Consider the following 24,697-nt stretch of genomic DNA (forward strand, 5'->3'; position numbering starts at 1 on the left):
CAAAAAATTGACGAAGAAGGTCGGATGCATTGTGTTCATCTGTCGGCCCATATAGTCAGGCAACCTCTCACAACGGCCTTTGGCAACTGTTAGGGTGCCACTGTGAACGTAGCTTAAGCAGTATGTTGAAATACTACGCATACTAAGTTTCTATGATTTGCTTGCCTTTTGTTGATGTACGGAGTGATTATAATTGAAGTTAAACTTTGAGGGACACAATCAAAGGCTTTAGCAATGTCACAGAATGTACTAACAGGATAATTTTTCTGGTAGCACTTCATTTGTGAGGCATTGTTTTGTTTTCTTTGTACAGAATCCTTAGAAGAGCCAAACTGGCAGGTGGTTAACAAGTTGTGCTCAGTTAAATGAAACAGTTGCCCATCATCACAGCACACTACTGAATAGTCTACAATGAAATCTATACTGCTGTATAAAGATAGCTAGTATCTGACTTTGTTACCAAAAAACTCTGTCATTTCTTGGCCGATTTACTTCAGATATTTACATGTTACTCTAATAAAAATGCGGGCGCACACAGACTTAACACTTTTTAATTATACAGGTTGGTCCATTGATAATGACCGGGCCAAATATCTCACGAAATAAGCATCAAACGAAAAAACTACAAAGAACGAAACTCGTCTAGCTTGGAGGGGGAAACCAGATCGCGCTATGGCTGGCCCGCTAGATGGCGCTGCCATAGGCCAAACGGATATCAACTGCGTTTTTAAAATAGGAACCCCATTTTTATTACATATTCGTGTAGTACGTAAAGAAATATGAATGTTTTAGTTGGACCAATTTTTTCGCTTTGTGATAGATGGCGCTGTAATAGTCACAAACGTATAGGTGCGTGTTATCACGTAACATCCCGCCAGTGTGGGCGGTATTTGCTTCGTGATACATTACCCGTGTTAAAATGGACCGTTTACCAACTGCGGGAAAGGTCGATGTCGTGTTGATGTATGCCTATTGTGATCAAAATGCCCAACGGGCGTGTGCTATGTATGTTGCTCGGTATCCTGGACGACATCATCCAAGTGTCCGGACCTTTCGCCGGATAGTTACGTTATTTAAGGAAACAGGAAGTGTTCAGCCACATGTGAAACGTCAACCACGACCCAAGTAGGTGTTTTAGCTGCTGTCGCGGCTAATCCGCACATCAGTAGCAGACAAACTGCGCGAGATGGGGAGTCTCAAAAACGCCGGTGCTGAGAATGCTACATCAACATCGATTGTATCCGTACCATATTTCTATGCACCAGGAATTGCTTGGCGACGACTTTGAACGTCCACATGAGAAAATTCCGGAGCGTAATTCACCAACAACGGTAACGTAAACCGGCATAATATGCACTATTGGGCAACGGAAAATCCACAATGGCTGCGACAAGAGGAACATCAGCGACCTTGGCGGGTTAATGTACGATGCGGCATTATGGGAGGAAGGATAATTGGCCCCCATTTTATCGATGGCAATCTAAATGGTGCAATGTATGCTGATTTCCTACGCAATTTTCTACCGATGTTACTACAAGATGTTTCACTGCACGACAGAATGGCGATGTACTTCCAACATGATGGATGTCCGGCACATAGCTCGCGTGCGGTTGAAGCGGTATTGAATAGCCTATTTCATGACAGGTGGATTGATCGTCGAATTACCATACCATGGCCCGCATGTTCACCGGATCTGACGTCCCCGGATTACTTTCTGTGGGGAAAGTTGAAGGATATTTGCTATCGTGATCCGCCAGACAACATGTGTCAGCGCATTGTCAATGCATGTGCGAACATTACGGAAGGCGAACTACTCGCTGTTGAGAGGAATGTCGTTACACGTATTGCCAAATGCTTTGAGGATGACCGACATCATTTTGAGCATTTATTGCATTAATGTGGTATTTACAGGTAATCACGCTGTAACAACATACGTTCTCAGAAATGATAAGTTCACAAAGGTTCATGTGTCACATTGGAACAACTGAAACAAAATGTCCAAACGTACCTACGTTCTGCATTTTAATTTGAAAAACCTACCTGTTACCAACTGTTCGTCTAAAATTGTGAGCCATATGGATGTGACTGTTACAGCGCCATCTATCACAAACCGAAAAAAGTGGTCCAGCTAAAACATTCGTATTTCCTTACGTACTACACGAATATGTAATAAAAATGGGGTTCCTATTTTAAAAAACCCAGTTAATATCCGTCTGACCTATGGGAAGGTTTATAGTAAAAATCCCGGCAAGTTCTTGAGCGATTTACTTCAAATTTTATAGAATACTCTAGCAAATGTTCGAATGGGCATAGACTATATATATTTAAATATATATCCTATGTAAGTATAAATATATTGTATAAACGGGAAAGGTTGTTAGCAAAAATCTCGAAAAGTTCTTGTCCAGTTTACTTCAAAATTTTTGCACAGTACTGTGATAAAAATTCGGATGTACATAGAAAACTCTTCTATGTATAGGGTGATTCACGAAGATATGCAAATATTTTTGTAAGTTATTCTACAAGTAAAACTAAAGAAAAAAGTTCATATAAACATATGTCCGCAAATGTTTGGTTACGGAGTTACGGCTAATAAAAGATTCTGCCTGAAATTTAGCAACTTCGCTAATATGAAGCCATCGCAAAACTGTACGACGTTAAAGTAAAGCGCGATTTCCATTTCCGTGCTGCTCCCCCCGTCGGAGGTTCGAGTCCTCCCTTGGGCATGTGTGTGTTTGTGTTGTCCTTAGTGTAAGCTAGTTTAAGTTAGATTAAGTAGTGCGTAAGCTTAGACACCGATGACCTCAGCAGTTTGGTCCCATAAGACCTAACCACGATTCCCATTTTTTTGCTCTTATTGGTCTGGTGGATCTAATAAAACATGTCCCAGACGTGTATCTGCAGTAGTTTTCCAGAGCATCCAGAGAAGTAAAGATTGTTATACAAGTAAATTAGTTTACTTTCCATTAAGAATGTAGAAACGTTTATGCCTTTGTTTGCAACCGTTAGTGAGTCGTTTCAGTCGTTTCCTAACCTTGAAACGAGTTAGTTTTATGTATTGTTCACTGAAAGAACATAATACGAGAGTGAGTCAAATGAAACGACTATTGTAATACCAAATCGAAATTTCGCGCCGTTATCCTATACGTTGGTAAGCATGCTACAAGTAGCGGGCAGAATGGCCTGTAGGTGGCAGCATAGTGCAGATGCACACATACCGTCGCAGTATCAGTATAAAGACGGCCGCCCCAATTGAGACTTGCACCAGGGAAGAACAGCGCTCTGTTATTCGGCTTTTGCGTAGTGAAGGTGTGCAACCTATTGAAATTCATCGACGAATGAAGACTCAGTACGGTGATGCATGTTTGTCACAGCAGCTAGTCTACGAATGGAGTAGGAAGTTCGCAAATGGTGTGACTTCAGTGGAAGATGCTCCTCGTCCAGGTCAGGCACAACGAGTTGTGACTCCACAGAACATTGCAGCAGTTGAAGCCATAGTGAAGGAAAACCGCCGAGTGGCACTGAATGACATTGCAGCATGTTTACAGATTAGTCATGGGTCAGTACACCACATTGTGCATGATGTGCTCCAGTTTCACAAAGTGTCTGTAAGATGGGTGCCATAGCAGCTGACTCCTGAAATGAGAGAGCGACGTGTAGGACTTGCGGACACTTAGTGAAGAACTTCTTCGGCGCTCTGAACGAGAAGGTGATGGCTTCCATGCAAGAGTCGTTGTTGGGGACGAAACCTGGGTTCACTTCCACCAACCGGAAACGTAGAGAGCGAGCAAGGAATGGCGCCGTTCCTCAACACCAAAACCAAAGAAGTTTCGAACAGAACCATCAGCAGGGAAGGTTATCCTGACTCTTTTGGGACGAAAAAGGCGTCATTTTGGAGCATTACATGCCTAGAGGGAGCACTGTCACCAGTGCATCATACACAGATCTCCTAAAAAATCATCTTCGGCCTGCAATCAAATCAATGCGACGTGGATTGCTGTCAGCAGATGTCCTTTTGCAACATGACAATGCAAGGCCCCACACTGCCCGTCCAGCAGTTGCAACAATCACAGACTTTCATTTGGAGTGTCTTCCTCTCCCACCGTACTCAACAGACCTTGCCCCAAGTGGTTTCCATATGTTTGGACCGCTCAAAGATGTTGTAGGTGGCAGAAGAGCCAACACCTTGTTACTAGAGGAGGCCGAAATGCACGCGTTTTAGCTCACGCAGGCTGGCGTGAGGAGGGAAGGACTATACTGACGTGAGGTATGGAACATGACAACGAATTAGAATTTAGAGAGCTGACGTAATGGGTTTCATACTTAATTTTAATCCATTAATGATGAACGTTGCTCTTGACGGTACATGATTCACAATATCAATATCAATAGTAACTGAATATGGCGCCTTGCTAGGTCGTAGCAAATGACGTAGCTGAAGGCTGTGCTAAAATGTCGTCTCTGCAAATGAGAGCGTAAGTAGTCAATGAACCACTGCTAGCAAAGTCGGCTGTACAACTGGGGCGAGTGCTAGGAAGTCTCTCTCTAGACCTGCCGTGTGGCGGCGCTCGGTCTGCAATCACTGATAGTGGCGACACGCGGGTCCGACGTATACTACCGGACCGCGGCCGATTTAAAGGCTATCACCTAGCAAGTGTGGTGTCTGTCAGTGACACCACAAAAGACGCAATGGGAGGAAAGAAGTTCCGTTCTGATGATGAGGTACGCCACGCGGTGCATGAGTGGTTGCGTGGACTACCACAAGAATTTTTTTCAAAAGGAATTTATGCACTTTGTAAGCGCTGGAGGACTTGCAATGAGCGTGGGGGGGGGGGGGGGGCGGATTATGTTGAAAAGTGATACAGCTTTGTACCACATCTGCACAATAAATAATATTTTAAAAAAATATTTAAGATTTTCATTTGACTCACCCTCTTAACAACAGTATATTTAAGTGAAACCACATAGTAACTGTTGTAGTTTGTAGATTATTTACGAAATTGGGATGCCTTTCAAATTTACGACAGAGGAATACGCCGATATGGTGTTTATTTATGGAAAATCTGATGGTAAAGCTACGGCTGCAGTTAGCGAATATCGCGTACGTTATCCAACTCGGAGGAGAATACACGGACCATTAGCGGAGTATTTCGAATGTTATGGCAGACAGGTTCTCTACATAGCGTTCATAATCAGTACGAGCGCTCGATACGTGAAGACGACGATGAGGATGTTATCGATGTTGTTCAACGTAACGTAACCCGGAAACCAGTATACGGCGTATCTCTCAACGATCAGGCATTTCACAATCTAAGGTATGGCGTACAATGAAGTACAATAATCTGTATCCTTACCATTAACAAAAAGTGCGTCGTCTACATCCCGTAGATCCTACCTTTAACTTGGAGTTGTGCAACTGTTCAAATACTGATCGGCAGTCACACAAATACATTTTATTCACTGATGAGGAACAGCTTGCTCGAAATGGTATAAACAATTTACATAACGAACACGTATGGTCTGAAGCAAATCCACATGCAACAGAGCAACGCTAACTGGCGAGACGTATTCACAATTCCTTGAAGAAGAAATGCCCCGCTTGCTCGGAAATGTTCCACTTGCTACGCGATTGCAAATGTGTTTTCAACATGACAGCGCGCCTCCACATTTCACCAACTCAGTTCTTACACATAAACGAACATTTTCCCCAGAAATGGGAGGGTGGTGGTGCGACACGTCTGTGGCCAAACTATCGCCCGATTTAACACCAATGGATAGTTGTGTATGGGGGTAGATGAAAGACATAGTTTATGAGGACAAAGTCAATACACGTGAGGCTTACTTGCTCGCATTATGAATGCAATAGACGAAATTAAGAACAACCATGTGAAACTGAAATGAGCAACAAATTCTGTTCATACACGTGCAGCTAAATGCATTGAACTCGGTGGAGACATTTTTTAACATTTATTGTGAATGTACTGCAAAGTTGTACGTACACTCTACAACTTCCTTAACACTGAGCTTTGTTTTTTTTCCGGTTTAACATGAATTCACATGTATTAATTCTCGTGGTATTAAAAGAAGCAGATTATGTGACACATTCATACAGTTTCAGGTTACGTTATTACCATCATTTTTTTACAATTAAATTCTCTACAACTTCTCTTGAAAACTTTGTGCAGTTGCCTGGAATTAAAAAAAAAAAAAAACAAATTGGGCCAAGTAGTCAATAAATTTTACGCAATTACGTCTTTGCTTCTCTGAATGTTCTGGAAAACTACGGCAGACACACGTCTGGGACCTGTATTATTAGAATAGCCATGTCAATAACAACAAAATAAATGGAAATTGTGCTTTACTTTAACCTCGTACAGTTTTGCGATGGCTTCATGTTGGCGAAGTTGCTAAATCTCAGGCGAAATCTTTTATTAGCCGTAACTCCGTAACTAAACATTTGCGGACCTATGTTATTATGAACTTTTTTCTTTAGTTTTGCATGTAGAATAACATGTTGAATTATTTGCGTATCTTCGTGAATCATCCCGTATATGGTATATACGTAATTATCTGTAAGTTATATAAAAACATCGAAATGTTCCAGATTATATACTTCAGTTCCTTGCAAAATAATATGATAAATGTCCAGAAAGCCACAGGCTGTATACTTCTAATTGATCCACAAATGCAGACAAACAAATGATTACAATGTCAGAAAAATTGGATTATTTCTTCAAGAGAAGGAGCTTCACAAATTGAGCAAGTCAATAACGCATTGGTCCAACTCTGACCCAGGCGATATACTTCGTTCCTTGCAAAATAATCTAATAAATATTCAGAAAGCCACAGGCTATATACTTCTACCCCCCCCCCCCCCCCTCCCCCATGAACCATGGACCTTGCCGTTGGTGGGAGGCTTGCGTGCCTCAACGATACAGATAGCCGTACCGTAGGTGCAACCACAACGGAGGGGTATCTGTTGAGAGGCCAGACAAACGTGTGGTTCCTGAAAACGGGCAGCAGCCTTTTCAGTAGTTGCAGGGGCAACAGTCTGGATGATTGACTGATCTGGCCTTGTATGCACTAACTAAAACGGCCTTGCTGTGCTGGTACTGCGAACGGCTGAAAGCAAGGGGAAACTACAGCCGTAATTTTTCCCAAGGGCATGCAGCTTTACTGTATGATTAAATGATGATGGCGTCCTCTTGGGTAAAATATTCCGGAGGTAAAATAGTCCCCCATTCGAATCTCCGTGCCGGGACTACTCAAGAGGATGTCGTTATCAGGAGGAAGAAAACTGGCGTTCTATGGATCAGAGCGTGGAATGTCAGATCCCTTAATCGGGCAGGTAGGCTAGAAAATTTAAAAAGGGAAATGGGTAGGTTAGAGTTAGATATAGTGGGAATTAGTGAAGTTCGGTGGCAGGAGGAACAAGACTTTTGGTCAGGTGAATACAGGGTTATAAATACAAAATCAAATAGGGGTAGCTTTAATAATGAATAGGAAAATAGGAGTGCGGGTAAGCTACTACAGACAGCATAGTGAATGCATTATTGTGGCCAAGACAGACACGAAGCCAACGCCTACTACAGTAGTACAAGTTTATATGCCAACTAGCCCTGCACATGATGAAGAAATTGATGAAATGTATAATGAGATATAAGAAATTATTCAAGTAGTGAAGGGAGGCGAAAATTTAATAGTCATGGGTGACTGGAATTCGACAGTAGGAAAAGGAAGAGAAGGAAACGTAGTAGGTGAATATGGATTGGGACTAAGAAATGAAAGAGGAAGCTGCCTGGTAGAATTTTGCACACAGCATAACTTAATCATAGCTAACACTTGGTTCAAGAATCATGAAAGAGGGTTGTACACATGGAAGAACCCTGGAGATACTAAAAGGTATCAGATAGATTATATAATGGTGAGACAGAGATTTAGGAACCAGGTTTTAAATTGTAAGACATTTCCAGGGGCAGATGTGGACTCTGACCACAATCTATTGGTTATGACCTGTAGATTAAAACTGAAGAAACTGCAAAAAGGTGGGAATTTAAGGAGATGGGACCTGGATAAACTGAAAGAACCAGAGGTTGCACAGAGTTTCAGGGAGAGCACAAGGGAACAATTGACAGGAATGGGGGAAAGAAATACAGTAGAAGTAGAATGGATAGCTTTGAGGGATGAAGTACTGAAGGCAGCAGAGAATCAAGTACGTAAAAAGACGAGGGCTAGTAGCAGTCCATGGGTAACAGAAGAGGTACTGAAATTAATTGATGAAAGGAGAAAATACAAAAATGCAGTAAATGAAGCAGGCTGAAAGGAATACAAACGTCTCAAAAATGAGATCGACAGGAAGTGCAAAATGGCTAAGCATGGATGGCTAGAGGACAAATGTCAGGATGTAGAGGTTTATCTCACTAGGGGTAAGATAGATACTGCCTACAGGAAAATTAAAGAGACCTTTGGGGAAAAGAGAGCCACTTGTATGAATATCAAGAGCTCAGACGGAAACCCAGTTCTAAGCAAAGAAGGGAAAGCAGAAAGGTGGAAGGAGTATATAGAGGATCTATACAGGGGCGATGTTATTGAGGACAATATTATGGAAATGGAAGAGGATATAGATGAAGATGAAATGGGAGATACGATACTCCGCAAAGAGTTCGACAGAGCACTGAAAGGCCTGAGTCGAAAAAAGGCCCCGGGAGTAGACAACATTCCATTAGAACTACTGACAGCCTTGGGAGAGCCAGTCCTGACAAAACTCTACCATCTGGTGAGCAAGATGTGTGAGACAGCCGAAATTCCCTCAGACTTCAAGAAGAATATAATAATTCCAACCCCAAAGAAAGCAGGTGTTGACAGATGTGAAAATTACCGAACTATCAGTTTAATAAGTCACAGCTACAAAATACTGACGCGAGTTCTTTACAGACGAATGGAAAAATTGGTAGAAGCCGACCTCGGGGAAGATCAATTTGGATTCCGTAGAAATATTGGAACACGTGAGGCAATACTGACCCTACGACTTATCTAAGAAGAAAGATTAAGGAAAGGCAGACCTACGTTTCTAGCATTTGTAGACTTAGAGAAAGCTTTTGACAATATTGACTGCAATACTCTCCTTCAAATTCTGAAGGTGGCAGGGATAAAATACGAGGAGGGAAAGGCTATTTACAATTTGTACAGAAACCAGATGGCAGTTATAAGAGCCGAGAGACATGAAAGGGAAGCAACGGTTGGGAAAGGAGTGAGACAGGGTTGTAGCCTCTCCCCGATGCTATTCAATCTGTATATTGAGCAAGCAGTAAAGGAAACAAAAGAAAAGTTCAAAGTAGGTATTAAAATCCATGGAGAAGAAATTAAAACTTTGAGGTTCGTCGATGACATTGTAATTCTGTCAGAGACAGCAAAGGACTTGGAAGACCAGTTGAACGGAATGGACAGTGTCTTGAAAGGCGGGATATAATATGAACATCAACAAAAGCAAAACGAGGATAATGGAATGTAGTCGAATTAAGTCGGGTGATGCTGAGGGAATTAGATTAGGAAATGAGACACTTAAAGTAGTAAAGAAGTTTTGCTATTTGGGGAGCAAAATAACTGATGATGGTCGAAGTAGAGAGGATATAAAATGTAGACTGGCAATAGCAAGGAAAGCGTTTCTGAAGAAGAGAAATTTGTTAACATCGAGTATTGATTTAAGTGTCAGGAAGTCGTTTCTGAAAGTATTCATATGGAGTGTAGCCATATATGGAAGTGAAACATGGACGATAAATAGTTTGGACAAGAAGAGAATAGAAGCTTTCGAAATGTGGTGCTACCGAAGAATGATGAAGATTAGATGGGTAGATCACATAACTAATGAGGAGGTATTGAATAGAATTGGGGAGGAGTTTGTGGAACAACTTGACTAGAAGAAGGGATCGGTTGGTAGGACATGTTCTGAGGCATCAAGGGATCACCAATTTAGTACTGGAGGGCAGCGTGGAGGGTAAAAATCGTAGAGGGAGACCAAGAGATGAATACACTAAGCAGATTCAGAAGGATGTAGGATGCAGTAGGTACTGGGAGATGAAGCTTGCGAAGGATAGAGTAGCATTGAGAGCTGCATCAAACCAGTCTCAGGACTGAAGACCACAACAACAACAACATATACTTCTAATAGATGCACATATGCAGACAAACAAATGATTACAGTTTCAGAAAAAATGGGTGATTTCTTCAAGAGAAAGAGCTTCACAAATTGAGCAAGACAATAACGTTCGTCCAACTCTGACCCTTACGCAAGCAGTTATTCGGCTTGGCATTGATCGACAGTGTTGTTGGTTTTCCTTCTGAGGGATATCGTGCTACATTGTGTCCCACTAGCGCATTAAATCGTCAAAATCCTGAGCTGGTTGAAGAGCTCCAGCCATAATGCTCAAAATATTGTCAGTTAGATAGAGATCCACGGATCCTGATAACCAAGGTAATGTTTGGCAAGCATGAAGACAAGCAGTAGAAACTCTCACCGCGTGCAGGTGGGCATTTTATTGCTGAAATGTAAGCCCAGGATGGCTTACCACGAAGGGAAACAATACGGAGCATAGAATATCGTCGATGTACCGCTGTGCCGCATGTGTGCCGCGAATGACAATCAAAGGGGTCCTTCTATTAAAAGAAATGGCACCACAGACCATCAATCCTGGTTGTTGGGCCATACTGCAGGCGATAGTCAGGTTCGTATCTCACCGCCCTCTGGGAGGTCTCCACACACGTCTTCACTGCTCATCGGGGCTCAGTTCCCAGCGGGACTCATCGTTGAAGAGAACTCTCCTACAGTGAATACAATTCCAGGCCGAAGTCGTGTCTCTCTGGGAGGTCTCCACACCCATCTTCACTGCTCATCGGGGCTCAGTTCCCAGCGGGACTCATCACTGAAGAGCACTCTCCTGCAGTGAATACGATTCCAGGCCGAAGTCGTGTCTCCCTGGGAGGTCTCCACACACGCCTTTGCTGCTCATCGGGGCTCAGTTCCCAGCGGGACACATCACTGAAGAGAACTCTCCTACAGTGAATACGATTCCAGGCCGAAGTTGGATCTCTCTGGGAGGTCTCCACACAAGTCTTCACTGGTCATCGGAGCTCAGTTCCCAGTGGTACTCATCGCTAAACAGAACTCTCCTACAGTGAATACGATTCCAGGTCAAAGTCATGCCTGGAAACACACCAGACAGCGGTGTGATACCAACCTGACTTTCGCTCACCATACGGCCTGACAGTCAGTAGCGATGGTCTCTCAAGTTCCATTTCTTTTCATAGCAGGACCCTTTAGTTGTCACCCGCAGTAACCATGCAGCTCAGTGGTATGTCTACGATAAACTACATCCCGTTTTGTTGCCCTTCATGGCAAGATATCCTGGGCTTACATTTCAACAAGACAATGCCCAGCTGCACATGGCTAGAGCTTGTACTCATCGTCTTCGCACTTGTCAAACAGTATCTTGACCAGCAAGATCGCCGGATCTCTCCTCAGTTGAGAATGTTTGGAGCATTATGAGCAGGGTCCTCAAGCCACCTCGGGATTTTGACGATCTAGCGCCCCAGCTGGACAGAATTTGGGACGATATCCCTCGGGAGGACATCCGGCAACTCATTCAATCAGCGCCAAGCCGAATAACTGCTTGTTTGGGTCCAGAAGTGGATAAACGCATTACTGACTTGCTCAGTTTGTAGAACTCTTTCTCTTGAATAAGTTATCCTTTTTTTTTCTGGAACTGTAATCATTTGTTTTTCAGTACATGTACATCTACCAATTTCCATCCCATTCGGATAATTCCTTCTTAAGGGGCCATCGTTTATTGTCTTAGAGTGTATTAATAATAACGAGATTCATGTATGACTTTCACTGTCTCATTTACTAAACTGTTTCACTGAACATCACCTCATTTGATTCAATTATATTTCTTCTTCTTCTTTCTTTGCACCCTCTTTGGGGTACGCTGGATCAGTCATTTCTTTGCGTGTTGTTCTTTTCTTAGGGCCCAGTATTTCTTCATTCTTTCTGATCTTCTTTTCCTCTCTTCTTCTGAGATGAAGGGTTTGGATTTTATGTAGACTTGTATTGGAACCTTATGTTTTCATCTTTAGTAATTAATTTAGCTGTTCGATCAATAAGTGAATTTTCTGAAATCTTTAATTCTACTAGGTCTTTCTCAGTTTCTTTAAACCAGTTGGTTTTCGTTTTGCGGTTACGGAAAAAGTCAAAGATGTTTTTGATTAATCTGTTGGAATTCATTCTGAGAAGATGACCATAAAAATTTATTCTTCTTTTTCGCATAGTATTTGAAAGTTTTTCAATTTTCTTGTAGAGTGTCTCATTTTTGATATATGTAATCTTATTGTCTTGAAATTTTGGTCCTATGATTTTTCTTAAAATTTTTTTTCCTTTAGCTCAAGTTTCTCCATTTGGCCTTTGAAATTTCTGTTTAGTGTTTCTGCTGCATACAGTGCTTCTGGATTAATCACTGTCTTGTAATGTGTAATTTTGGACCCCCATGAAAGGGATTTTTTGTTGTATGTATTTTTTGTTAGTTGGAAGGCCAATTCAAGTTTATTTTTTCTAGATTCCATTGCTTTGCTTTCCCCAGCATTCCAACTAATCCATTCTCCGAGATATTTGAATTCTTTTACTATTTCAATCTTCTGTTCTTGAACTTTGAGGTATTTACATGAGTGCTTGATGTTTGTCAATATCTTAGTTTTTTCAAAGGAGATGTGAAGACCTATTTTAGCTGCTTGTTTCTTTAGCTCAAGGATTTGCTCCCGTGCTTCTTCCATTGTTTCAGCAAACAGGGCCATATCATCTGCAAAAGCAATGCAATTTACTTTAAGGTTCTTCTTTTTGCAACCCAGTCTTATACCACTCTTAATATTTGTGTTCCATTCTCTGACTACGTTCTCAAGCGCACAATTGAATAGCAACGGTGAGGGCCCATCCCCCTGTCGCACTACCGTTTTTATTTCAACGGGTTCCGATAACTCGCCCATAAATTTAACTTTCGAAAATGTATTTGTAAGGGTCGCTTTTATAATATTAGTTGTTTTCTTATCCAAACCCATTTCTTCCAGGACTGACAATAGAGATTCTCTATCAATCGAATCATATGCTTTTTTGAAATAACTGTAGGAGATTACGTATGTCTTTGCCCTTGATTTTTGGTATGCCATGATGTGTTTGAGGTTTAGTATTTGTTCCGAACATGATCTACCCTTTCTAAAACCTCCATCGTATTCCCCGAGGTGCGGGTCTAATTGCTTTACTTCTGTTGCTATTCGTCTCAACTTGTTTTCAGGACACAATCGCAGTCCGTTCAAGTTACTTCCAGCTCCTTTCCCGTCTCTGATCTAATTACAATGTCATAGAAATCTCAAAGTTTTAACTTCTTGTTCCTGAAATTTACTCTTTCCAAATTTCTATGTGGTTTCTGTTACTCTTTGGTCATACAGCTTGAATAACGTTGGGGTTAGGGTATGACCGTGGCTCTCTACCTTCTCGGCTACTTCTTTCTTCTCGTGCTGTTCGATTCTTGTAACTGAAATGTCTTTTATGAATCGAAACCATCCGCCTAAAGTGTGCAAAGACCTTTTCTTTTTACTGAGAACGAATGTGTACCAACTAGCCTGCAGGAATCAGTCTACACATACGCCTGTTGTTCTTCCGCAGGCATCTTCTTCACGGAGGGCCCCCACTGGCTGGAGCAGAAGCGCTTCTCGCTGAGGAACATGCGGGACTTCGGGTTCGGCCGCCGCTCTGAGAGGCTGGAGGCGGAGATCGCGGCAGAGCTGCGAGACTTGGTGGAGCTGATCCGCGGGGGCCGCGAGGACCAGGTGCGTCTGTCTATACTGGCTGTCTGCCTGTCTAGCTGCCCAGCTACTCAGCTGGGCCCATCTGCTACGACTCTAGTTGAAGCCCAAAGTATTTCAAGTTGGACCTTAACTTTTCCCGGCGAATTGAATGTTCAAATAACTTACGAGTTTGCTGCCGGGTGACGTCGTCAACCACCGCCGATATTTCGACAGGAGCACACCCTGCCATTCTCAAGGGACAACTGCAAGGAAGAAGCAATGTGCTAGGGAATTTAATTCCTCGGTTCACAGAGGAGAAACAAGGAAGATACCACACACAGCACAAGTAACTGTAGAGTCAACACACAACCAAAGATAACCAACATCAGAAATATCGAAAGTGACTATTAATCAGCAGGTGAGGTAGCACTAATTCTGTACCTCTGTTTTTAGATGAGAGAGAGAGCCTGATTCCAAGCAGATTTCAACAGCTTCCCAATAGCTGGACGTGCAAGTCAGACTCTCCGTGTTGTTGTATTCCACAGGATGACCTGTGTCAAGGCAACGTTCTGCAATAGCGGATTTACTGGGCTGTTGTAAGCGTGTGTGACGCTTATGTTCAACACACCAGTCTTCCACAGTCCTGATTGTCTGACCAATATATGACATGCCACAATTGCAAGGAATACGATAGACACCAGCCTTACGCACACCAAGATCATCTTTTAAGGATGCGAACAGGTCCTTAATCTTAGAAGGTGGTCGAAAAACACATTTCACATCATATTTCCGCAAAATACAGCCAATCCTGTTGTAAATGCTTCCTGCGTAAGGCAAAAGGGCCGTAGACTTAGGTGCCATTTCGTTGCTATCGTCACTCCCCCGTTGCACAGAAGGCTGATAGCGCAACACACGTTTGATCTGCCTCTCACTATAACCATTCTGACGAAAGGTAACATCGAGATGTGATAGCTCAAGTTGCCAAACTTTCAGGGTCTGAAATAAAGTGGGCCCTGTGAACCAAGGTGCGAAGTACTCCTTCACTCAGAGCTGGATGTTGACAACTATCAGTTCGCAAATACAAGTCAGTGTGAGTAGGCTTCCTATAAACAGAATGTCCCAACGTACCATCAGTCTTCCTTCTGACCAACACATCAAGGAAGGGAAGGCATCCATTCTTTTCCACCTCCATAGTAAACTGAATATTTCGGTGGGTTGAATTCATGTGTTCCAAAAACCCGTTTAAATTCTCACTACCATGAGGCCAAACAACAGAAGTATCGTCTACAGCCGGCCGGAGTGGCCGTGCGGTTCTAGGCGCTACAGTCTGGAACCGAGCGACTGCTGCGGTCGCAGGTTCGAATCCTGCCTCGGGCATGGATGTGTGTGATGCCCTTAGGTTTAATTAGTTCTAAGTTCTAGGCGACTGATGACCTCAGAAGTTAAGTCGCATAGTGCTCAGAGCCATTTGAACCATTATCGTCTACATACATAAAAACACGGAGGTTTCAAGGTCGCTGACTCCAATGCACGTTCCTCAAAGCCTTCCATAAACAAATTGGCCACAATAGGTGACAACGGGGCTTCCCACTGCAGCTCCATCAGTCTGTTCGTAGTACTGACCATTGAATACAAAGTACGTAGAAGTCAGCACATGTTAAAACAAATTTGTTAACTCGACACCAAACTTAACCTCAATCAGAGAGAGGAACGCGAGTGAAAAGAGAAACCACATCAAAACTGACTAAAATATCAGAGTCATTCTAACGCAGTCCCTGCAATCGACGTAAGAAATCTGCAGAGTTCTTAATGTGGTGTTCACACCTACCTACTAGTGGGCTCAACAAACTAGCAAGATGTTTTGCTACACGATATGTCGGAGCACCAATATTAGAAACAATAGGCCTCATTGGGACAGCCTCTTTATGGACGTTAGGGAGGCCATATAATCTATGTGGTACAGCACAGTAAGAATTAAGACTCTTGATAGTATCCTCCGACAAAGAACTTTTCTTCAGTGCCCATTGCAGTCTGCGGCATTGGTGAGTTCTGGTCAATGGAAGCCAACACAATGGCATGCGTGCCACCAGTCCCACCCACAGAAGACGACGTCGAACATTCGACGCAGGCATGTCCACACCTGTTGCCGCATCCCAACATGGTGTCAACACCGTGCACAAATCAGTTCTATCCTTTACAGTCAGGAGAACGAGATGGCGGCCGTCTCTCGCCCTGTGGTCACATTATCTTATCCAGTACCCTTTCGTCGCTGTGTACTGCCCTCTTATCTCCAGTGATTCCATAGACACCACACTATTGAAGCTGCATGCCATGTATGAGTCACAATGTTACTGAACAACAGATCCACCTTCCACACATCAATCATTCTGCCCCATTTGAATGTTCTCACTAGCCGAAATTCCATGCTGTGCTGTCGACGAAGAATAGTAGCACTTGCTTAAATGCTTTCATGTTGTATGATGACTGCTCACCGAATGAGTGTTGCATAACACTTATCTGCCCGGTCACACAAAAGAGGGCGCTGTTGTCCCTACATGCACGCCACCCAAGTGTTGCAGACCAGTGCTTCTGAGTGTTTCATTTTTTTTAAAAAACAGTAATGTATATCCTTTCCACCTTTCAACTTTACCTTCTTTGCTTAGTACTGGCTTTCCATCTGAGCTCTTGATATTCATAGAGTTGCTTCTCTTTTCTCCAAGGGTCTCTTATTCCGCAGTCACAGGCATGTACAGTTTAGTTCCCAAAGGTGGCATCTATCTTTCCCCTGGTTATGCATGCTTCTACAGCCTTGCATTTGCCCTCTAGCATCCCTGCTTAGCGATTTTTCACTTTCTGCCAATCCCTTTTTTTTTTTTTACATCTGTATTCCCTTTCGCCTGCTTCATTTTTATATTTTCTCCTTTCATCAGTTAAATTTAATATCTTCTGTTTTGTCCAGATGTTTCTACTAGGCCTTGTCTTTTTACCTATATGATCATCTGCTACCTCCACTATCTCATCTCTAAAAGCTGTGTTCATCTTCTGCTGTACTTCCTTTCTTTGTTTCAGTCAAACGTTTCCTAATGCTCCTTCATAAGCATTCAATAATATCTCTTTCCTTCAGTCCATCAAAGGCACATCTCCTTAAATTCATACCCTCTTCCAGTCTCTGTAGTTCATAAGCAGTAAATTATGGTCAGAGTCCACATCTGCCGTGGTTTCAAAGTCTCTTATCTTACCATTATATAATCAATCTGGAACCTTCTGGTATCTCCAGGTTTCTTCCATGTGTACAGCCTTCTGTCATGATTCTTTAAGCACATGTTATTTACGATTAAACTATGCCTTGCAAAATATTATAGCAGGCGATTTCTCTCTAATTCCTTTCCCGCAGTCCATGTCCTCCTAAAATGTTCGTTTCTCCTCCTTTTCCTACTATGGAATTCTAGTCTCCCATCACAATTAAATTTCCATCTCAATCTAAATAATTTCCTTTACCTCTTCATACATTCTTTCAATCTCATCTTCATCTTCAGAGTTAGCTGGCATATAAACTTGTACTGCTATGAAAGGAGTTGGCTTCATGTATGTTTTCGCTGCAATAATTCACTCACTACGCTGTTCATAGAGCTTATCCGCATTTCTGTTTTCTTATTCATGATTAAGCCTGCTCCTATATGACCTCTATTAGGTTTTATGTTGATAACCCTGTACTGACCCAAGTTGAAGTTTTGTTCTTCCTGCTACTGCACTTCACTAATTCCCACTACATCTAACTTTAACCTGTTTCCCTCTACAAATTCTCCAATCTACACCTACATCTACACCCATACTCCGCAAACCACCTGACGGTGTGTGGCGGAGGGTACCTTGAGTACCTCTATCGGTTCTCCCTTCTATTCCAGGCTCGTTCGTGGAAAGAAGGATTGTCAGTATGCCTCTGTGTGGGCTCTAATCTATCTGATTTTATACTCATGGTCTCTTTGCGAGATATACGTAGGAGGGAGCAATATACTGCTTGACTCCTCAGTGAAGGTATGTTCTCGAAACTTACCCAATTAAGGTAACATTCCACACTCCGACCTGTTGAGTTCTAGTTTTCCTGATGATGACATCTTCCTGAGTAGTTTTTGTAGATCCATCTTAAAGATGTGGATGTGGAACTGTGGCTGATCGGTAACACATAGACAAAGGATACCAACAGCCATAATTCTTTATAAGAATTTTATTAGTCAAGCAATCAGTTTCGATGCTTCATAAGCATCCTCTTCAGGCCCCTTCTGACATACACCTTCTAATAAAGTTGATAGCAGAGTCTATCATTCCTGGGTGTCCAGCCAGGTGCAGTCATATCTGTTGATAGTTGTTGTTGCTCTCATTAACGTGACTTTAGGTTAATGACACCAACTGCTAGCAGCTTTATTAGAAGCTGTATGTCAGAAGGCACCTACACATGACGCTAATGCAGCATTCAGATGGTTGCTTAAATAACAAAATTTCAGGTAGAATTACAGTTTTTGATATCTTTTTTCTATGAAACCCTCTTGAGTAGCCCTCGACGAGAGATTATGAATGGGGACTATTTTACCTCCAGAATCATTAAGCCATACAGTAGAGCTGCAAAGAAAAGTAACGGCTGTAGTTTCCCTTTGCTTTCGGCTGTTCGAAGTACCAGCACAGCATGACCATGTCAGCTAATGTTACATGCCCAGGTAAGTCTTTCTTATGTGTGTTACTATCAGGAAAAACAATCTGGGCGTGTCTCCCACGATTATACAAGTGACGCTCTGTGATGTTTCGGCAGGGGGTGGTGCGGCCGTCGTCAGGAGCGCTTAGCGTGCTGCTGCCGGACGTCCTTTTGCCAGTCTTCGTGAACGCGCTGTTGTCCGTGTACACGGGTGCGCGGTTGCCGCGTTCCGCAGATGCTACGGTGCGCCATCTGGGGCACGCAGCGATGCAGTTCCAGAGATCCAGTGACGCCACGGGAGGCTTCCTCACACTGCATCCCTGGCTGGCGTGGCTGGCACCGCGACTCTCCGGCTACAAGGACAATATCCAGGGCTCCGAGAAGATGCGCCTTTTCCTGGAGGTGAGCACGGCTTCTCCTAGGGGCAGTTTACCCAAACTGCACATTACAGTCCGTTAAAATTACTTGAGAGCTGACGTTTCCCACATGCTGCTACAGTGTTGCCACATCGGTTGCCGGCAACCGCACGGTTTAGGTGACACACAAACATGGTGGGTCACTTCACAAATGCTCTTGAAGTGTAGCTGAATTTAAGAGAACAGTGACTAAACTGCAACAGATGAGTTTTGTAGCCCTGAACTTCAACTCAAGTCCTAAGTTAACCACAACCTAGGTAGAAAACGGTGATCAACAATCTGCAGCAGCACTAACATCGCTTTGCTCATGGCGATTAAAGCTAACCTCTAGGACAAACTCAAGACAGGAAAAATTCAGTTTCAGCACGAAAAGCAAATTGTAATTTCTCGCTGTCATTGGTTACCTGGGCCTATTATCACACTAGCTACACAAACTGCTAAGATACCAACCAATACTCAGTGCTCGTTGGCACATGGCTGCAGATTATAGGCGACACAGGTAGATTACAAAGGAAAAAAGAATCATAGGAAGAAAAGTAGGAGTAAATAAAACGTTAGTATAAAGATTAAAATGTTGTGGCACAGAATTAAGAATAAAAAATTACATTTAAACCAATTAACTGAATATAAATAATAATCAAACTCTTTTGATTAAATATAGAAATAAAAAATCGCCATAGTTGACGAGATTCGGACCTACAACCCGCTGCACTTCAGGTTACCAAGTTAACTGAGCTATGCCACAACACTGCATGAAGTTCAAAAATGGTTCAAATGGCTCTGAGCACTATCGGACTTAACATCTGAGGTCATCAGTCCGCTAGAACTTAGAACTACTTAAACCTAACTAACCTAAGGACATCACACACAACCATGCCCGAGGCAGGATTCGAACCTGCGACCGTATCGGTCGCGCGGTTCCAGACTGAAGCGCCTAGAACCGCTCGGCCACACCGGCCGGCACTGCATGTAGTGCTTATACTAATTATCACTGTGGTGCTGCAGTCAGAATGATGAGCTGCAGCCTTCAAAAATTTGGCTTTACTCAATTACGTGAAAAGCTTATCTAATGTAAGCTGAGCTCTGTGATTATCATAACTGTGTATGAAACGCTTTATCACGTCTTGTGAGGAAGTATCCAATAATGTCTGATTAGTTCTGTATATGAAAAGTATGTATTTAATTAGCATTGTTGTGTGTGTGTGTGTGTGTGTGTGTGTGTGTGTGTGTGTGTGTGTGTGTTGTGTTTGGTGTAGTTATCATGTGTGATGAAATACGAAATAAAGTGCCAGACCCATTAGTCGGAATCCAAACACATCAAGAAAGAATGCCGAACAAGGAAGTGGAAGTGAAGTGACCAACTGTCATGACAGTTTTGAACAGCGAATGGTTCGGAGTTGAAGTTGAGAGCTGTGATTGGAGGAAATTAGTCCAGCACGTAAGGTGTCAACTATCAAATAATTTTAATCAGACTATAGTCGCAGATGCCTACAGTAGTAAACATACATGGCTGCCAACTACTACGGACTGACCGTAAATTGTCATTATTATGGAATTCATAACCTTAATTACACATTCACAAGAAGTCACTAAAAAATTACAGAAATAGACATTTTTAATTGATGTTTTTAAAAAATCTAAAAAGATACTTTTCACATTTCGTTAATCATATGCCACTAAAATGTTTTATAGATAGTAAACCTGTCTCCAATTACTAAAGGCGTATTTACACTGAGTTCGAAACACATTCTGCAGCATTCTTCACAACATTGTTTGCGGCTCTAGCTTGCGTCATGCTGGAAGGTGGCCCTATTTTCAGCCATTCTGCGCATCCCCCACCATTAACTGCTAGTAACCAATAGCATTCATTCTCTTTCCGAGCGGCTAGCCGCGAGTTACAGACTGGACTGCGAAGATCTCCCTCCCATATGCTGCACTGTTGCCTTATCTTGCAACAACGCAGTTTCATTCACAGAGCGACCGAATTATTCATTCTGATTAGATTAGATTAGATTAGATTAATACTAGTTCCATGGATCATGAATATGATATTTCGTAATGATGTGGAACGAGTCGAATTTTCCAATACATGACATAATTAGGTTAATTTAACAACATACTTAAGTTAATATAACTACTTTTTTGTGTTTTTTTTATTTTTATTTTTTTATTTTTTTTATTTTTTTAATATTTTTTTTCTTCATTTATATCTAAAAATTCCTCTATGGAGTAGAAGGAGTTGTCATTCAGAAATTCTTTTAATTTCTTCTTAAATACTTGTTGGTTATCTGTCAGACTTTTGATACTATTTGGTAAGTGACCAAAGACTTTAGTGCCAGTATAATTCACCCCTTTCTGTGCCAAAGTTGGATTTAATCTTGAATAGTGAAGATCGTCCTTTCTCCTAGTATTGTAGTTATGCACACTGCTATTACTTTTGAATTGGGTTTGGTTGTTAATAACAAATTTCATAAGAGAGTATATATACTGAGAAGCTACTGTGAATATCCCTAGATCCTTAAATAAATGTCTGCAGGATGATCTTGGGTGGACTCCAGCTATTATTCTGATTACACGCTTCTGTGCAATAAATACTTTATTCCTCAGTGATGAATTACCCCAAAATATGATGCCATATGAAAGCAATGAGTGAAAATATGCGTAGTAAGCTAATTTACTAAGATGTGTATCACCAAAATTTGCAATGACCCTTATTGCATAAGTAGCTGAACTCAAACGTTTCAGCAGATCATCAATGTGTTTCTTCCAATTTAATCTCTCATCAATGGACATACCTAAAAATTTGGAATATTCTACCTTAGCTATATGCTTCTGATTAAGGTCTATATTTATTAATGGCGTCATACCATTCACTGTACGGAACTGTATGTACTGTGTCTTATCGAAATTCAGTGAGAGTCCGTTTACAAGGAACCACTTAGTAATTTTCTGAAAGACAGTATTGACAATTTCATGAGTTAATTCTTGTTTCTCAGGTGTGATTACTATACTTGTATCATCAGCAAAGAGAACTAACTTTGCCTCTTCATGAATATAGAATGGCAAGTCATTAATATATAATAAGAACAACAAAGGACCCAAGACTGACCCTTGTGGAACCCCATTCTTGATAGTTCCCCAGTTTGAGGAAGTGCTGATCTTTGCATGTTACGAGAACTACTTATTTCAACTTTCTGCACTCTTCCAGTTAGGTACGAATTAAACCATTTGTGCACTGTCCCACTCATGCCACAATACTTGAGCTTGTCTAGCAGAATTTCATGATTTACACAATCAAAAGCCTTTGAGAGATCACAAAAAATCCCAATGGGAGGTGTTCGGTTATTCATATCATTCAAAATTTGACTGGTGAAAGCATATATGGCATTTTCTGTTGAAAAACCTTTCTGGAAACCAAACTGACATTTTGTTAGTATTTCATTTTTACAGATATGTGAAGCTACTCTTGAATACATTACTTTCTCAAAAATTTTGGATAAAGCTGTTAGAAGGGAGATTGGACGGTAATTGTTGACATCAGATCTATCCCCCTTTTTATGCAAAGGTATAACAATAGCATATTTCAGTCTATCAGGGAAAATGCCCTGTTCCAGAGAGCTATTACACAGGTGGCTGAGAATCTTACTTATCTGTTGAGAGCAAGCTTTTAGTATTTTGCTGGAAATGCTTTTAGTATTTTGCTTTCTTGTAACAGTATAGCCGTGTATGTGTGTCTGTAAACGTTTTAGTGTGAGTTCCAAATCAAAATGTCATGTGACGGCTATAAACGTGAAGTTCCTCACAAACAACTTTAATTAATTGCGTGCATATGGAGTATCGTCTTAGTCGTGCGACAGGTGTCGTGATTTCCTGTCAGAAAGATGTATGTATGTAGTAACCGACGGAAAATCATCCAGTAAAACAGAAGTGACAGAAGCAATATCTGGCATTTGCGAGGAAGTGTTATAGGCGCTCCTTGTTGCTGATCTAATAAACGATTTAGGAGACAACTGAAAAGCCCTCTTAGACTGTTTGCAGATGATGCTGTGATTTACCGTCTTATAAAGTCACCGGAGATTAAAACAAATTAGAAAACCACTTAGAGAAGATATCAGTGCGGTGACAAAAGTGGCAATTGACTCTAAATAATGAAAAGTCTGAGGTCGTCCGCATAGTCAGTAAAAGGAATCCGCTAAATTCGGTTTACAGGATAAAACACACGATTCTAAAGGCTTTAAATTCAACGAAACGCTTAGGGATTACAATTAAGAATAATTTAAAACGCAGCTATCACATGGATAACGTTGTGTAGAAAGCAAACCAAAGACTGCGATTTACTGGTAGAACACTTAGAAAATGCAGCAGGTCCTCTAAAGAGACTACTTACTTACATTGTGGTTTTCCGCCTTCTTCTGGAGGATTACTGTCAGGAGTGGGGTCCACGGCAGATAGAATTGATCGAAAAAGTTCAAAGAAGGGCAGCTCGTTTTGTATTTTCGAAAACTAAGGGAGAGACTGCCACGGATATGACACGCGAATTGGAGTGGCAAAACAATGGCGTTTTTCGTTGTGGCCAAGATTTTCTCATGAAATCTGAGTCGCCAACTTTCTCCTCAGAGTGTGAAAATACTTTTTTGGCGCTCACCTACGTATGGAGGAATGTTCATCATAATAAAATAAGATAAAATAGAGTTCGCAAGGAAGGATACAAATGTTCGTGTTTCCTGCGCGCTGTTCGAGAGGGGAACGGTAGAGAAATAGCTTGAAGGTGGTTCTATGAACGCTCTGCCAGGCATTTAATTGTGAATTGCAGAGTCATCGTGTAGATGTAGATGCTTCACAAGCAGTCGAGGTGGTTTACGTCCCGCATTTATAACTTCAAATTTGAATCTGAAACCGATACTTCTATTTTTGACATATCAAGACTCGAGAACGAACTGCAGAAGCACGTGTCGGCAAGAGAACTGTACAGAGAATAGTAAACAAAAGTATCGGAGCCGTACACAGGATGGTGAACAAAAGTGTGCGAGCTGTAAAAAACTCAGGAAATTTTGTTTTCATGCCACCTGAAAATCATCGAAATCGCAAGAAGGTTGTAACACAAACAGATGGTTTTGAAAACGATGTTTTAAAGTGCTCCATGTTTAAAATGTATATAAGAAGGTAATACCCAACATCAGAAAAACTTATTACAGTTATTCATGGGCAAAGTGGATTCAAATGTAGCGCTTCGTCATGGAAGGAATTTTAAGTACGTTGGTTTTAACATTTTAGGAAGAGAGTTTTTAATTGAAAGAAGTGACATAGAAGCAGCACGAAGCATGTCCGTTATAAAGATGCACTATACAAGAGAAGGAGGCAGTTCTACAGTGTATTACCTTGATCAAACATGGGTGAATCAGAATCGTTCCATGAATGCCTGCTGGAAAGTGAGTGACGGTACTGGCGATTTTAAAGTTCCTTTAGGAAAAGGTTCTCGGATACTTATTTTGCATGCTCTTCTTCTGATTTGGTTCCTGACAGAAAACTTGTATTTACACTACTGGCCATTAAAATTGTTACACCACGAAGATGACGTGCTACAAACGCGAAATTTAACCGACAGGAAGAAGATGCTGTGATACGCAAATGATTAGCTTTTCAGAGCATTCACACAAGGTTGGCGTCGGTGGCGACACCTACAACGTGCTGACATGAGGAAAGTTTGCAACCAATTTCTCATACACAAACAGCAGTTGAACGGCGTTGCCTGGTGAAACACTGT

General features: G+C 41.8%; 1 protein-coding gene across 1 annotated transcript in view; it reads left to right on the forward strand.

Annotated features, from left to right (window-relative positions):
* LOC124552310 (probable cytochrome P450 304a1) overlaps window positions 1-24,697 on the forward strand; it is a 124,077-nt gene that overhangs the window by 49,734 nt on the left and 49,646 nt on the right. The window contains exons 3-5 of the mRNA XM_047126584.1: window positions 13,709-13,990; window positions 18,248-18,261; window positions 18,635-18,919. Of these exons, the coding sequence (XP_046982540.1) occupies window positions 13,709-13,990; window positions 18,248-18,261; window positions 18,635-18,919 (581 nt within the window). The remainder of the gene's footprint in view (window positions 1-13,708; window positions 13,991-18,247; window positions 18,262-18,634; window positions 18,920-24,697) is intronic.

The sequence above is a fragment of the Schistocerca americana genome, chromosome 10, assembly GCF_021461395.2.
Source record: "Schistocerca americana isolate TAMUIC-IGC-003095 chromosome 10, iqSchAmer2.1, whole genome shotgun sequence".
Taxonomy (NCBI): Eukaryota; Metazoa; Arthropoda; class Insecta; order Orthoptera; family Acrididae; genus Schistocerca; species Schistocerca americana.